General features: G+C 49.1%; 1 protein-coding gene across 3 annotated transcripts; it reads left to right on the forward strand.

Moving 5' to 3' along the window:
* Window positions 1-8,218: 8,218 nt before the first annotated feature.
* Window positions 8,219-12,304, forward strand: HMGB3 (high mobility group box 3). 3 transcript variants are annotated; one of them, XM_037153385.2, is made up of 5 exons: window positions 8,219-8,295; window positions 10,438-10,592; window positions 10,881-11,020; window positions 11,472-11,646; window positions 12,121-12,304. In XM_037153385.2, the coding sequence occupies exons 2-5, from the start codon at window positions 10,443-10,445 to the stop codon at window positions 12,283-12,285; spliced, it is 630 nt and encodes a 209-aa protein (XP_037009280.2). In that variant the 5' UTR covers window positions 8,219-8,295; window positions 10,438-10,442; the 3' UTR covers window positions 12,286-12,304. The 3 variants fall into 3 exon arrangements, with proteins under 3 accessions (XP_037009280.2, XP_037009282.2, XP_037009281.2); XM_037153387.2 differs by lacking the exon at window positions 8,219-8,295 and adding an exon at window positions 8,302-8,476; XM_037153386.2 differs by lacking the exon at window positions 8,219-8,295 and adding an exon at window positions 8,535-8,597.
* The last annotated feature ends 449 nt before the right edge of the window (window positions 12,305-12,753 follow it).

A 12,753-nucleotide genomic window follows, 5' to 3' on the forward strand; every position in this document is an offset into this window, starting at 1 on the left:
AGAAGAGTCATGGATGGTCATTGACACAGGAAATACACTCCGTGGATACACCCTCTCCTTGTTTGTTTGCTCACTGAAGACAAAGGGCAGCAAGGCCTAGTCAAAAGACTGGAAGGCAGGAGTCTTGATTCTGTCCAGATGGCTTGGTGTTCTCGGGCAAAACACTTGATTTCTCTGGGCTTCAATTTTTCCAATATATGCACAAATATCTCACAAGACCTTTGTGAGGTGCAGGGTAGATAGTAGTTATGCAGGCACCTTGTGAATTGTTAAAGAACAAAATGCAAAATAGCATTATTATTATCATCATTATTATTATCATCATTATCATTATCATCCTGTTCTCTGATCTATCTTGGGCCATTTGTAATTTATGTTTATAGTTCCTCACCTTTATCATTTTATCTGATTGTCCTTTTCTTTGATAACCTGTGAATCTCACAGGCCAGATACAAATATATCCAAAAGTAAGTGGAAAGTTAAGATGATAATCTAGAGAAATCATTTTTTAAAGCTTTTCCTTGAAATATCTTAAGGCAGGCTGAATGGGAGAGTCACCTCACATTTAAAAAGTCCAGAATTATTTGAAAAGATTACCAAAGAAGATGTGTTTACAAATATAAACATACATTTTCCACTTCACTACAAGACCATAAAACCAGAGTCTCTTAATCCATTCATTCCTTCAACAACCGCTGTGCATATAGTGTGCCCTCTTCCAGGCATCTTAGAAACACTGAGGGGTTTGTGCTCCAGTGGATATTAGTGTGAGAAAGACCCTGGAGGTCTTCTAGTATCTGCAGCTCCTTGACTGTACAGAAGGGTAAACTGAGGACCAGTGAGGCTCATGGATTTGTCCAGGGGTTTGCCAAGGCCCCTTACGGCTAAGGAAAAGCAGAGAGTAAAGCTCCATGTGCTCCTAGGCTATGAGTACTTCTGTGATACTCGTGCTGGTTTGGACTTGGAAACACCGTTACTTGCTCAATACTTCATGAAGCAAACACTCTGTGTCAGACCTTGGGCTGGACCTTGTGGAGGTGAAGTCATTGAAAGATAAATGGTGCTCAGTCCGTGTTCCAGATGAGCTGTCAGTTCACCTAGCAATCACAGTACTGTGGTCTCAGTGCCCCTCTCGAGGATTCCCAGTTGTCCCCTTCTCCCCCTCAATCCCATATAGGACACAATACACAAGACTCAGATCCCACCAGGTATTTATAGAATGAACATGGGTTGAGGTAGGGCTAGTGTAGTAGTGGGTGTATGCCTTCTGATGCACCAGTCCAGCTGGTCTTGATTCTATAGCTAAGGTCCCAGACAGCCCAGAGAAAGTGATTCACCAGGGAAAATGTAACTCCCAACAGAGGCAATTGTTTCTCAGTTGTGGACAAATACAGTTCAGGCTTTGCCACCAATGTTTGGATTGCCCTCTAACTGTTGTTCTTCTGCATTGTCTGAAGAATCAAGAATGAAATCAAAGGTGACCATTAGAACTGTGAACCCTTTATGAGTACTAATTTTGTGTCAGGCATTGCTCTAAGGGCTTCATATGACCCACACAAGAACTTGTGATGTGGGTACTATTACTGGTCTCATTTTGCAAATGGAGAAGCTGAGGTACAGAGAGGTAGTGTTTCTTGCTCAAGTCACACACCTACCTGTTAAGTGGCAGAGGTTGGACTCCATCCCTGGCAGAGTGGCTCCCATTTTTTTTTCATACACCCAACATAAAATACTATTTAGAGTTGTTCAGACTGTGGTGTTCTCTTTGCAAGCCAAAGCCCTAGTTAGTGCCACAAATGTACCACAGGACTCTAGTGCTCAGAAATCAAGAACAGGGACCCACCCTCCCTCTGGTTTCCCAGTGCTGCCCTCTGGCACCAGGCAGCCAAAGGGGAGTGTCCTTGCCCTCCTCTAGGAGTGAGGTAGATCCTTAGCAGCTCCCTGCTTGGCTGAATTAAGTCCCTTGGGGAGTTGGCATCTGTCTTCTAATTTTCTCATCATCCCCACCCTATCTGAGAGAGGGCTGATGACTGTTTCTGAGAGGGTGTGCCCTCCACACCTAGCCTTCAATAACACAGTCATGCCTTTACTTTCTTAGGCCTTTATTCATTCATCTAGTATTTCTGAGTGTCTCCTGGGTCCCAAACCTGTGCTAGTTGGGTAAAAGCCCACTTGAGACAGATATTCAACAAGTAATAACCCAAATGATGGCTGTGAAAAGTGTCCCAAAGGAGACCAGGTGGAGAAAAGAATATTTAGGTATGGGACCACAGGAACCTCTTACTGTAGTGCTGAAATGTGCAGAGGACCACCTGTCAGCTTTGTTTTTTTTTTTTAGGGCAGTGTGAGTGGGTGAAGATAGGAGAATCATTCCCTTTGTGAAGCCCCACTGACAAACCTAAGTATGTTGATGTCCTAAGGGACCCCAGGGACATCTTGCTCTTGGTCTCCCCTTTCAGTATGGGAAACTGAGGCCCAAGAACAAGGAGGGAGAAACATTTTAAAAATAGCAACTCCAATCCCATATTAGAAAATGGCCATGTTTAGCTCCCCCTCTACCCACTGCAGGAATCCCTTCGGTTCAGGTGAAGAAAGATGGTTTGTACCTTTTCCTTAAGACAGGGCACTAGCCCATTAGTTTCTCAGTCAGAGCAAGGCTTTGGCATGACACTAGGGGCAGGCACAGAAGGGCCTGGTTATCAGATGGTTGGAAACTCCAGGAGTGGGGTAGAGAAGGGGGTGATGAGAATCTGCTGCTGCCTTCTGAAGGGAGGGGGGTCACAGGTGAGGTGGTCTAGAGCAGGTAACCCAGAAGCACAATGAAGTCTTTTTTTTTAGAAATTAAATTTATCGTGGTAACACTGGTTAGTAACATGTAAGTTTCAGGAGTACACTTCTATAATACAATATCTGTATATTCTATCATGTGCTCACCACCCATAGTCTAATCTCCCTCTGTCACCATATATTTGACCCCACCTTATCCTTTCCACCCTCCCCCATTCCCCTTCCCTTCTGATAACCACCATACTGTTGTCTATGAGTTTATCTGTTTCTTTGTTTTCTCTTATATCCACATATGAGTAAAATCATATGCTTCTTGTCCTTTTCCATCTGACTTATTTCTTCAAGATCTGACAGAGCAAGGCTGTTGCTGGAATGGGTGGGGAGACAGTAAAGGCTACCCCACTGCAGCGTGTCCTCATTTCCCTACCCCTTTCTCCCCTAAGCGAGCTCCCAGGACCAGGTGCCTGGGAGGACAGGGACTTTTACTTCATCTTCTTCCTCACATGTCCAGGCCCACCTGGTGGGTCCTGGTATTGGCCCACCCAGTAGACCTTGGATGGGCTGGTATTGGCCAGGACCGTGTTCCCACAGGCAGCAGAGTGGGGAATAACTCCTAGGAAGCCCTTTGGCTGCTCATCCACATCTGGCTCTCAGTCATTATGAAAGCCTCAGCCAGCTCGTGGGCCTGGTGGCATTGGTGCTGCCTCAGAGGCCTGGGTGTTGACTTCTGTTTCAGGTGGGTGGGTCTTGCCATTCCCCTACAGGGCTAGAGTCTCCAGGATGGGAGGGAGGCCAGGAGTAGCCCACTCTTCACTCAGTGCACCTGGGTGGAGGAGACATAGGCTAGCCTCAGCATTCTGCTGGAAAGGCAAGACCCTGGCTGCCCCAGCCATGACAGGCACATGGCTGAGGGTCCCATGGCTCAAGTAGCCCTTTGGGTTCTGGGCTGCTATGCAAGGCCCCTTGGACTCACCTGTGGTCATGCAGGCAGGAAAAGCTGAACAGAGGCTGGTTTCCTGTGGGCCTTTTTTTGAGTGTGGCTATTCTGAACCTGGAACCCCACTTTCTCAATGGCACTGGCTGTACCTGCCAGCTTGCCAATGGCTTTTGCACCAAAGGTGGAGCTGAACTATAAAGGGTAGGACAAGTGTGACACTAAGGGTCAAGAGACCACACTTCTAGCCCTGACTCAGCCGGAGACTCCCGTGTGACCTGATCTTTCTTCCCAGCTGTGCAACTCTACAAACCTATTGTAATTGCACCCAAGACCCTACCTACCTTCAAAAACACTTTCCTCCCCATGGCAAAAAAGTAAAGTTGGAATGTAATTCCCACCCAAGAGCAAAGGGAGAGGGGAGATGTGAGGCTTCAGGCCTTGAATAGGTCACCTGGGGTGAAGAGGGTGGGGCAAGGAACCTAGGAAGTCCTAGAAGCTAGATTCTTTATCTGTGAAGACATGAATTTACAAAGGCTCCTACATCCCCCTCTGAAATGGCATGCTTCATTGTAAGACCTTCACAGCAAGTACCCTTAACATATTTTAAATGATTCAACAATCTGGCCCTACACTCACCCCCATGTTCACCTGGCTGCATATTCACTGATCTGTAAGGAGGCTGGCTGAGTTGGTCCTTAGGGATGTCACCTTTAAGTCCTGGGCACCCAGGAGAAGACCTGCGGCAGGGGTAGGTGCAGGTGTGAGTGTAGATGTGTGTGTATGGGGGGGTGGGTATAGGGGGCTAGGACTTCGTTTCTGTTGAATGAAGATTCCTTTTAATCTTTTGAAGGGCCTGAACTGGCAAGAACGAAAAACTCTTTAAATAACATTTGTCACTCTTTGTCCTATTTCCAATTACTTTCAATGTTTTCCTAACATCTCCAGGTAGCCAAGAAGCTTACAGGGTTCTGTTTTGAGGTACCCCTGTGTGATGGGGTTTGTCTGGGGCTTGGCCTCACAGGTCGCTGGTGTGATTAAGGTACTTTCTAGGGAGGACCAAGGCAGAAGTCCAGAGTACCCTCATTGCCTCAACCAGCTGGGCCTGTCTATACTCAAGCCACCACTGGGCACTAAGCTTTGTTACAGAGGAGGCAGTCTGCCTTGGGGCCCTTGAGTTTAGAACTTTCCCAGGCACCCCTGACTTCCTGTCACTTTTTTCACCTTCTAGACTTTTCTTTAGCCATTCTCTAGGTGGCCTTTTGCTAGTGACATGCAGACCAGCTTCACTCACACCCTCCCCTCTCTCACAAGGAGAGGAGACAATATCTGGGGTGGGTAAGGTGGGTTGAATTACCATTTTAAAGAAATCTTCACCTCAAGAGATGTTTATTGATTTTACAGAGAGACAAGGGGGGGAGGGAGGGAGGGGGAGAGAGAGAGAGAGAGAGAGAGAGAGAGAGAGAGAGAGACTTATCTGTTGTATCTTGCACAATCTCTGATTGGGAATCAAATCCACAACCTTTTGGTGTACAGGATGACGCTCCAACCAACTGACCCACCTGGCCAGGGCTTGAATCACCTTTGACAGAGTACACTGAAGCTGGGAGACGAGGTGATGTTGCAGAAGGCACACCAAGAAGTCAGAGCCCAAAGCTGCTGCCTTGCTCCTGCCTTCTAGCCCCACCCCCATGACACTTCATTGACCCCCTGTTATTTATTAGTAGGCATTCAATACATGTACATGGAATTGAATTATGAGTTTCTGCTGAGGTAGGAACCCACAAAGCCACAGCTTGTACTTAGGCATACTGCTGCACATGGGCAGCACTGAGGAGAAAATCATGCTGTGAGGAGACTCCAAACTGAAGTTCAAGGGGAAGGGATGGAGGAATCAGGGCTACTGGGTCCAAAGAAGACATGGAGACTTGGGGTGATATGTGTGTTTATGGGGCCAGGAGCAGGGAAACAGGGCAGCCATTCTTCAGATCTCTGAAGATGCTCACTCAGTGATGTCATAATCATGTTCTGTGAAGTTCTGATGACGGCAACCAGAGGTTTAAGCTTCATGCCTAGTGCTTCAGCTTGATAGAAAGAGGAGCTGTTTCAGAAGCAGAGATGGAAGTAGTTTCTCCGAATAAGCGCAAACCTTTCGTCCTTCGAAGTAGGTACACAGAAATAGGAGACCCATGGGAAGGGCTGTGGCAGCAGGTGGGAAAGAATGGGTCTGGGGTGGTGTATCAGGACACTGCCCTTCTCTTCTGGCTGGGAGATACTCTTATTCTCTGGATTTGCCTTCATGCCACTGTCTCTGGGATTGCTCTGTGTGTGCCTGCCTGGGTATGAATGTGAACACATATGCTGCTTGTGTGACCCTCGCTATCCACTCAGGGGCCCAATAGTGCCTGGTGGGCTTTGTAGCTGACTACTCTGGTTCTTTCACCTTGGTGCCTGCCAACTACTAAGTGCAGTTTCCGAGTGTGGCCAGGATTCTGGGCAGTGACTGGATCAGAAAGAGATCCCTGTCCTGCCTGAGACCCCAACTTGCATCCCTGGACTAGGAAAGCCTAACAACATGGAGGCTAGGGTACTTTAGAAGAGTGGAAGTACTGGTCAGATCATATGTGGAGACCCTGCTCCCCTTTGGGAAGGGTGTAGACAGGGGAGAAAAGAGTGGTCTGGGCAGGTTAGACCCCGGGAACCTGGTCATAGAAGAAACTGGAGCTATCTGCCTAAAGGAAAGACCTGCTCTACCACAAAATCTCTGAAGGGTGAGGTATTGGATTGTGGGTAGGATGGTGATCCAAAGGCTCAGAGATTGCCCACCAAAGATAGAAAAAGCCCAGAACAGAGGTGGTAAGTGAAGGTATGTGAGCAGGGGGTAGGCAACCACTCGGTTAGCTCCAACAGGGCAGAGGTTTAGAGAGGTGGCCTTAAGATGATCTTATTCCCAAAAGTCTGGAAATTGGGGACTTAAAGGAAGGTGACTTGATACCTGCAGGCTCTGGTTAAAGCAGCAGTGCCTTTGCTTTTTGGTCTCAGTTGGATCCCCGATGATGGAAGCCTAGCAGTGCCAGCTGCAGGGGCTCAGGCTTGTGTAGGAGGCTCAGAGGAGTTGGCAAGAACTGGGTGGGGATAGGGAGGAAGTTGCCTTGTGATGTCAGTTCCCCTAAGCACCTCAAACGTAGCCAGTGTCTGGAAACAGCATTTGGAAAACTCATCTTTTGGTCTCACTTCTAAATATGAGAATTATAAATAGCTGGCTATCTTGCTGGGTTCAAAGTGCTTTGGAAAGGGAACTTCGAATTCATGATGCACCTCTTTCATTATTTTCTCCAAATTTCAACCCATAAAATGTGCAACTTTTCCTCACCCTTCCTTCTTTCATTCTTTCTAGGAAGCTCAAAGAAGGAAAGGTCCTCCATATTTTTCAACAGGGCTGATACTAGTATTTGTAGTGGGACATTTCTTCCGTGTGGCTGCCTTGCCCAATGCAGGACACTGATATGCCTCCCTATCCTCTCCTCTTACTAAACTCCAGCAACAACTCTCAGTCATGGGGCATTTTCAAACATCCCTTAGAGGTGACACTCCCTACCCACCCTCACTTTGAAAACCATTGCATGAGTCCCCTAAAAGAAGTGATTTGCTCAAGCCCATTCCACTAGCCAGTGGCAAAGCTGATGGGGCTAAATCAGGTCAAATCCCATTCATTCTTGCCAAGAACTTCTATTCTTTGCCAGGGTGTGTGTCAGGACAGCAGAGGGACTGCAGGCCTGAACTGTGGCAGTGAAGAGGTGACTCCCACAACACAGAACTACAATTTCTCACGATTTCTGTGCTTTTGCCAAGCTCTGCTTTCCTCCTCTAGCCCACCTACCTCAATGATTCCGCAATTGCAGGCACAACTTTCTGGCAATTAGTGCACAGAGCCCAGTCAAGCAGGATCCTTAGGAGCGGAGTCAGGTTTCTTTTGGGCTGGGCAGCGGTGAAACCCCAAGGTCTCGCAGAACGAGCTGTGGTGAGACCCCTGCCACGCAGCCGCGGCAGAATTGGGCAGAGGTGGAGGACTTTTGACCCTCGCCCGTTGCTCCCGGAGGTTTTCCAAGGCTGGGAGACTGCCTGGGGGCCTAGGGCCAGGGGCCGGGGCGCGCGGGCCGAGGGACGGAGGGAGCAAAGGGCAGAGCTGCTGGGCTCAACCTCGCGTCCCCACGCCAGAGGTCAAGGCCGCGGGGAATGGCGCGGCCACTTCTCCAAAGTCCTTTGAATCCCAGCTCAGTTCGTGGAGGGGGCGTGGAGGTTGGAAAAATAAGATTATTCCTGCCTTTTGCCTCCGGAGCTAGCGCCTGCGGGTTGTTCTTTTGAATGAATGATCCCAGCGGCTGCGCCCAATGGGCGCCCGTGCCTGTTTAATATGCATGAGGCCCGCAGCCAATGGCCGGGCAAGGAGGCTGTTTTAAACGGCGGAGCCCGCTGGCCAATCAGGCGGCTCTCGTGGAGGCAGCTAGCGCGAGGCTGGCGAGCTCTGAGCCTCGCGTCGTGCCCTGCGCTGCCCAGACTAGCGAACAATACAGGTACGTTTCCGCCGCCGGCGCCCGCGCCCGCCACCGCCGCCGCAGCGTCTGCACAACTTTCCAGTCCGCGCCGCGGCCAGCGCGTCACGTTGCCGCCGCCTCCTGCCTCTCCTCTTCTCGCCCTTCCCGCCCCCTCCGCCTTCCTTCTACCTAGGCGACTGGGAAAGAAGAAGCAATTCAGGTGTTTCAACTTTCCAGTGCTTCATTCCGACCTCCCCGCAGTCTAGGCTAGGCTCCTTTCGCGAAGCCTCTCTTGGCCACGGCCCCCTGGGGCCGCGCCGCGGGGCTCAGACCCCACTGAGGTCAGATGTTGGGGCAGCGGCGGTGGCAGCGCGAGCTGAGGGGCGGCTGCGGGCTCTGGCCGCACCAGTCCTGGCTTCCGGCGACGGCTTTGAGAAGGGGGCAGGGTGCTCTCCGGCCCAGGACGGCCGCCTCAGGGGACGGGCAGCCGGTGTCCGCGGGGGGCTGCGGCGCAGACAAACTTCGCTGCTCGCCTCTGCCGGTCGCCGTGCGGGTCCGCAAGCTGCAATGTTTCTTTTGCATTAACATGGCCGTCTCAGGAGCGGACGGAGGTCGGGGGGGGGGCGTGGGCGGGCCGGCCGCCCCCCTCTCTCGTCCCCTGCCCGCGGGGCACCGCCGCCTCCACTAACATGGCTGGCGCGTAATGGGCGCTGGCGAGGGGTGGACAGGTGGGGGTTCCCAGGCGGGCTCTGGCTTTGGTCGAAGCGCCTGTGGCCAGGGGCTGGTGGTGTGGAGGGCCAGGGGCGCTGCCGCGGGCCGCACCGCTGTGGAGCGTCATGGCTGCACGGCGCCTTTGTTATCCCTAGGAATGCGACCCGCGCCCCGCGGGCGTTGGGGGGGGGGGGGTGTCCAGCCTGGCGCCCCCGGGCACCCGGGCAAGGGCGGGGCGGGGTAGGATGGGGGCAGAGGAGCAGGCGGCGGGGGCAGTGGTGGGGCTGGACGGCTTTGTTCGCCACCGCCGCCTGTGCCCACTGCTCTTGAATCAGCCATTTTAGCAAGTGGGGCTTGGAGGCACGGCGGGCGCCACCATCACTGCGGCCGCTGCTGGCTGGGCTCCGCGCCTCCAGAGCACTGCTGCTACCGCTGCCCCCGGCCCCACCCGTACCCCTGGGAAGGCAACAGTGTATTTCAGGGGCACTTTCTTTCATCACGAAGCTTTTGACAAAATGGAAGGTGAATTATGGGTGTCCGGGTGACCCAGCACCTGACCGTGCCCAGCTGCCGGCTGCCGGCCTGGGGCTCCCCTGCGTTCTGCCCTGCCCCACCCGTGCAGACACTGTGGGGCCCTAATGCAGTCCCTGGGATGGTCCCTGCAAAGGGCAGTGCTTTAGTTTTACATGATGACCTTGGGTGTGGGAAAAGGAAAAGATGGCGGGAAGCTGGGGTGGGGGGGACAGGGACGATGACACGCCACAGCTGCATTTTTATTTGGAAACTTTGGAGAAAGTATTTCTGGCTGGACATGAATTCTGCTTTACCAGATGAGCAGGACTATCCCTTTTGGTATCCCCTGCCACTTTAGATAAGGATGAAGAGACAGATATGAATTAGTACAGGGATATCTGCTCACTTGCTATATCACCATTCTTGTAAAAGCCATTTTTATAAGTCCAAATGAATCAACAATAGTGAAATACCAAATTTTCTCTGTTTACAGTTCTGCTTTGATCTGTGTTTTAGCAGCAGTGACAGTATTTTTGTTTCTAACATGGGAGTAAAACAGATGACCAGCTAGTTTTAAGTCACTGATTTCAAGCTTCTATCAGCCAGCACTGCCTACAAATGTGTCCTCCCTACTTTGTGGCTGTAGTTTCCAAAAACGTATTTCTGAATCAGAATGTAGTTAAGCCACTTGGGTTGCTTCCATTTGGAGAACTTGATCACTCTTGGAGAAGTAACTCACAAACCTGCATGCTTCATGCTGGTCAAAAGTTAAATGACAAGTGACAGTGAAGCTCATTTCCTCCCCAGTCTGTCTTTGGTTGTCTGTGACGTCAGGCATAGGGGGGTGTTTCCTAAGATCAACCTAAATTTTAATTTTACTGTGCCTTTGGTATGTCATGTAGTTCTGTTGTATTCATTGGATTGTTTTTCTTTGTTTCTTTTCCTTCCATCCATCAGTCAGGATGGCTAAAGGTGATCCCAAGAAGCCAAAGGGCAAGATGTCTGCTTATGCCTTCTTTGTGCAGACATGCAGAGAGGAACATAAGAAGAAAAACCCAGAGGTTCCTGTCAATTTTGCAGAATTTTCCAAGAAGTGCTCTGAGAGGTGGAAGGTATTTTTGTTTGTATTCTTCAAGCTACTATTAGTTGGATCTCACACTTTGGTGTTATTTACGTTTAGAGTAGCCCCAGGTGGCTGTTTTCTTCCTCTTCTCTTAGACACATCTTGCATGTTTTTAGAATTTTGTATGTGCGCTTTTATTTTTTAAGATTCTACAAGGGTTTAAAGCTTTCATCCCCTCTTACAAGTGGTTAAAGCAGCTGCCACTTTAATTATAGGACAACCCGAACAGGTATGTGTTCACAGCATTGAGGAATTTAACAGATCCTGTTCTTTGCAGACAATGTCGGGGAAAGAGAAATCTAAATTTGATGAGATGGCAAAGGCAGATAAAGTACGCTATGATCGGGAAATGAAGGACTATGGGCCAGCCAAAGGAGGCAAGAAGAAGAAGGACCCCAATGCCCCCAAAAGGCCACCGTAAGTGATCAGAGGATTCAGGACAACCATGAAGAGCTTTCCTTCCTCTTGAAAGATTTTCAAAAGATACTTTACCTAAAAAATGTCAGGGTACCTCTGCAAAATATTCTGTATTTTGAGCTTGAGGTGCTTGTGAGCTGTGTGTACTTGGTAGTTGCCTGTTTTCCTTTCCACTGGGAAGCAAGCAGTCTAGTTTGAGGTGTCAGTGTTCTTAGGTACATTCTTTACCCTTTGCCCAATAACTGATAGACTGAGAAACCACTATAAATTCCTAAAGCACCTTAAATATTCTAGAACCTACAGCTTTGAAACTGTATATGGTATCATGCATTTCTTCACTGTAGGCGGGAGTCATAGTGGTAGGAAATATGTGGGCCCAGGAACATGGGATTTTGACTTAATCTCATGTTTTTGAGTGTTCTCATCTAATTTATATATTTTCTCCCCCAAGGTCTGGATTCTTCCTATTTTGTTCAGAATTCCGCCCCAAGATCAAATCCACAAACCCTGGCATCTCTATTGGAGATGTGGCAAAGAAGCTGGGAGAGATGTGGAATAACTTAAGTGACAGTGAAAAGCAGCCTTACAACAATAAGGCGGCAAAGCTGAAGGAGAAGTATGAGAAGGTGAGATGGGCCAGAGTGTGTGGTCTGGATGGCGAGCAGTCAGATGCCCTGGGTATGAGGAGTTGTGGGTAGAAGGCTGCTTTGCTCGGCTGAGTAACTAGCAAATCATGTGAGGGCCCATCTCCACTCAAGATCAGCCACTTGTGCTGGTGTTCAGGCTTCTGACAGATCTTTGTATTTGGGACAACTTCAGGCAGTGTTTAAAAAATAGGATAACATGGGATGTTACTGGCATGGGATTAGATAGTGCTATTAGCATGAGTTAAAGGCTACTCGATCAACCATTACCTTTTAGATTCGAATGGCTGAGAACCAAATTTGTATCAGGAAACAAATACTTCAGATAGCAGCCCTGTACTATTTTGAATTACTGCTCTCTTATTCTGAGACAGGGACAGCATGTTTCTACCCTGTGCTCAAATAATGGCAGGAGAGCTTGTCTCCTCATTTGGAATGTGTCCCTGTTCCTTCCAGGATGTCGCTGACTATAAGTCTAAAGGAAAATTTGATGGTGCAAAGGGTCCCGCTAAAGTTGCTCGGAAAAAGGTGGAAGAGGAAGACGAAGAAGATGAGGAGGAAGAGGAGGAAGAAGAAGAGGAGGAGGAGGAGGAAGAGGAGGAGGAGGAGGAGGATGAATAAAAAAAACTGTTTATCTGTCTCCTTGTGAATACCTTAGAGTAGGGGAGCGCCGTAATTGACACAGCTCTTACTTGAGAGGTGTCTGTTGCCCTCATTAGGATTAATTACACAATTGGATCATGATCATATGTAGTCTTTCAAAGTGCTCTAGAAATTGTCAGTGGTTTACATGAAGTGGTAACGGGTGTCTGGAGCACCCTGAAACTGTATCAAAGTTGTACATATTTCCAAACATTTTTAAAATGAAAAGGCTCATGTTCTCCTCACTCTGTGCACTTTGCTGTTGGTATGACGAGGCATTTAAAGATGTTCCTGGCATTTTCTTTTTTTCAATCTGTAAGGTGGTGTTAACTATATGGTTATTGGCTAGAAATCCTGAGTTATCAACTGTACATATCTATAGTTTGTAAAAAGAACATAACAACCAAGACAAGCTCTTGATGCTCTTTGCTTGGCGTTGAGGCTGTG

Source organism: Artibeus jamaicensis, unplaced genomic scaffold, assembly GCF_021234435.1.
Source record: "Artibeus jamaicensis isolate MK-2021 breed Jamaican fruit bat unplaced genomic scaffold, CSHL_Jam_final contig_554, whole genome shotgun sequence".
NCBI lineage: Eukaryota > Metazoa > Chordata > Mammalia > Chiroptera > Phyllostomidae > Artibeus > Artibeus jamaicensis.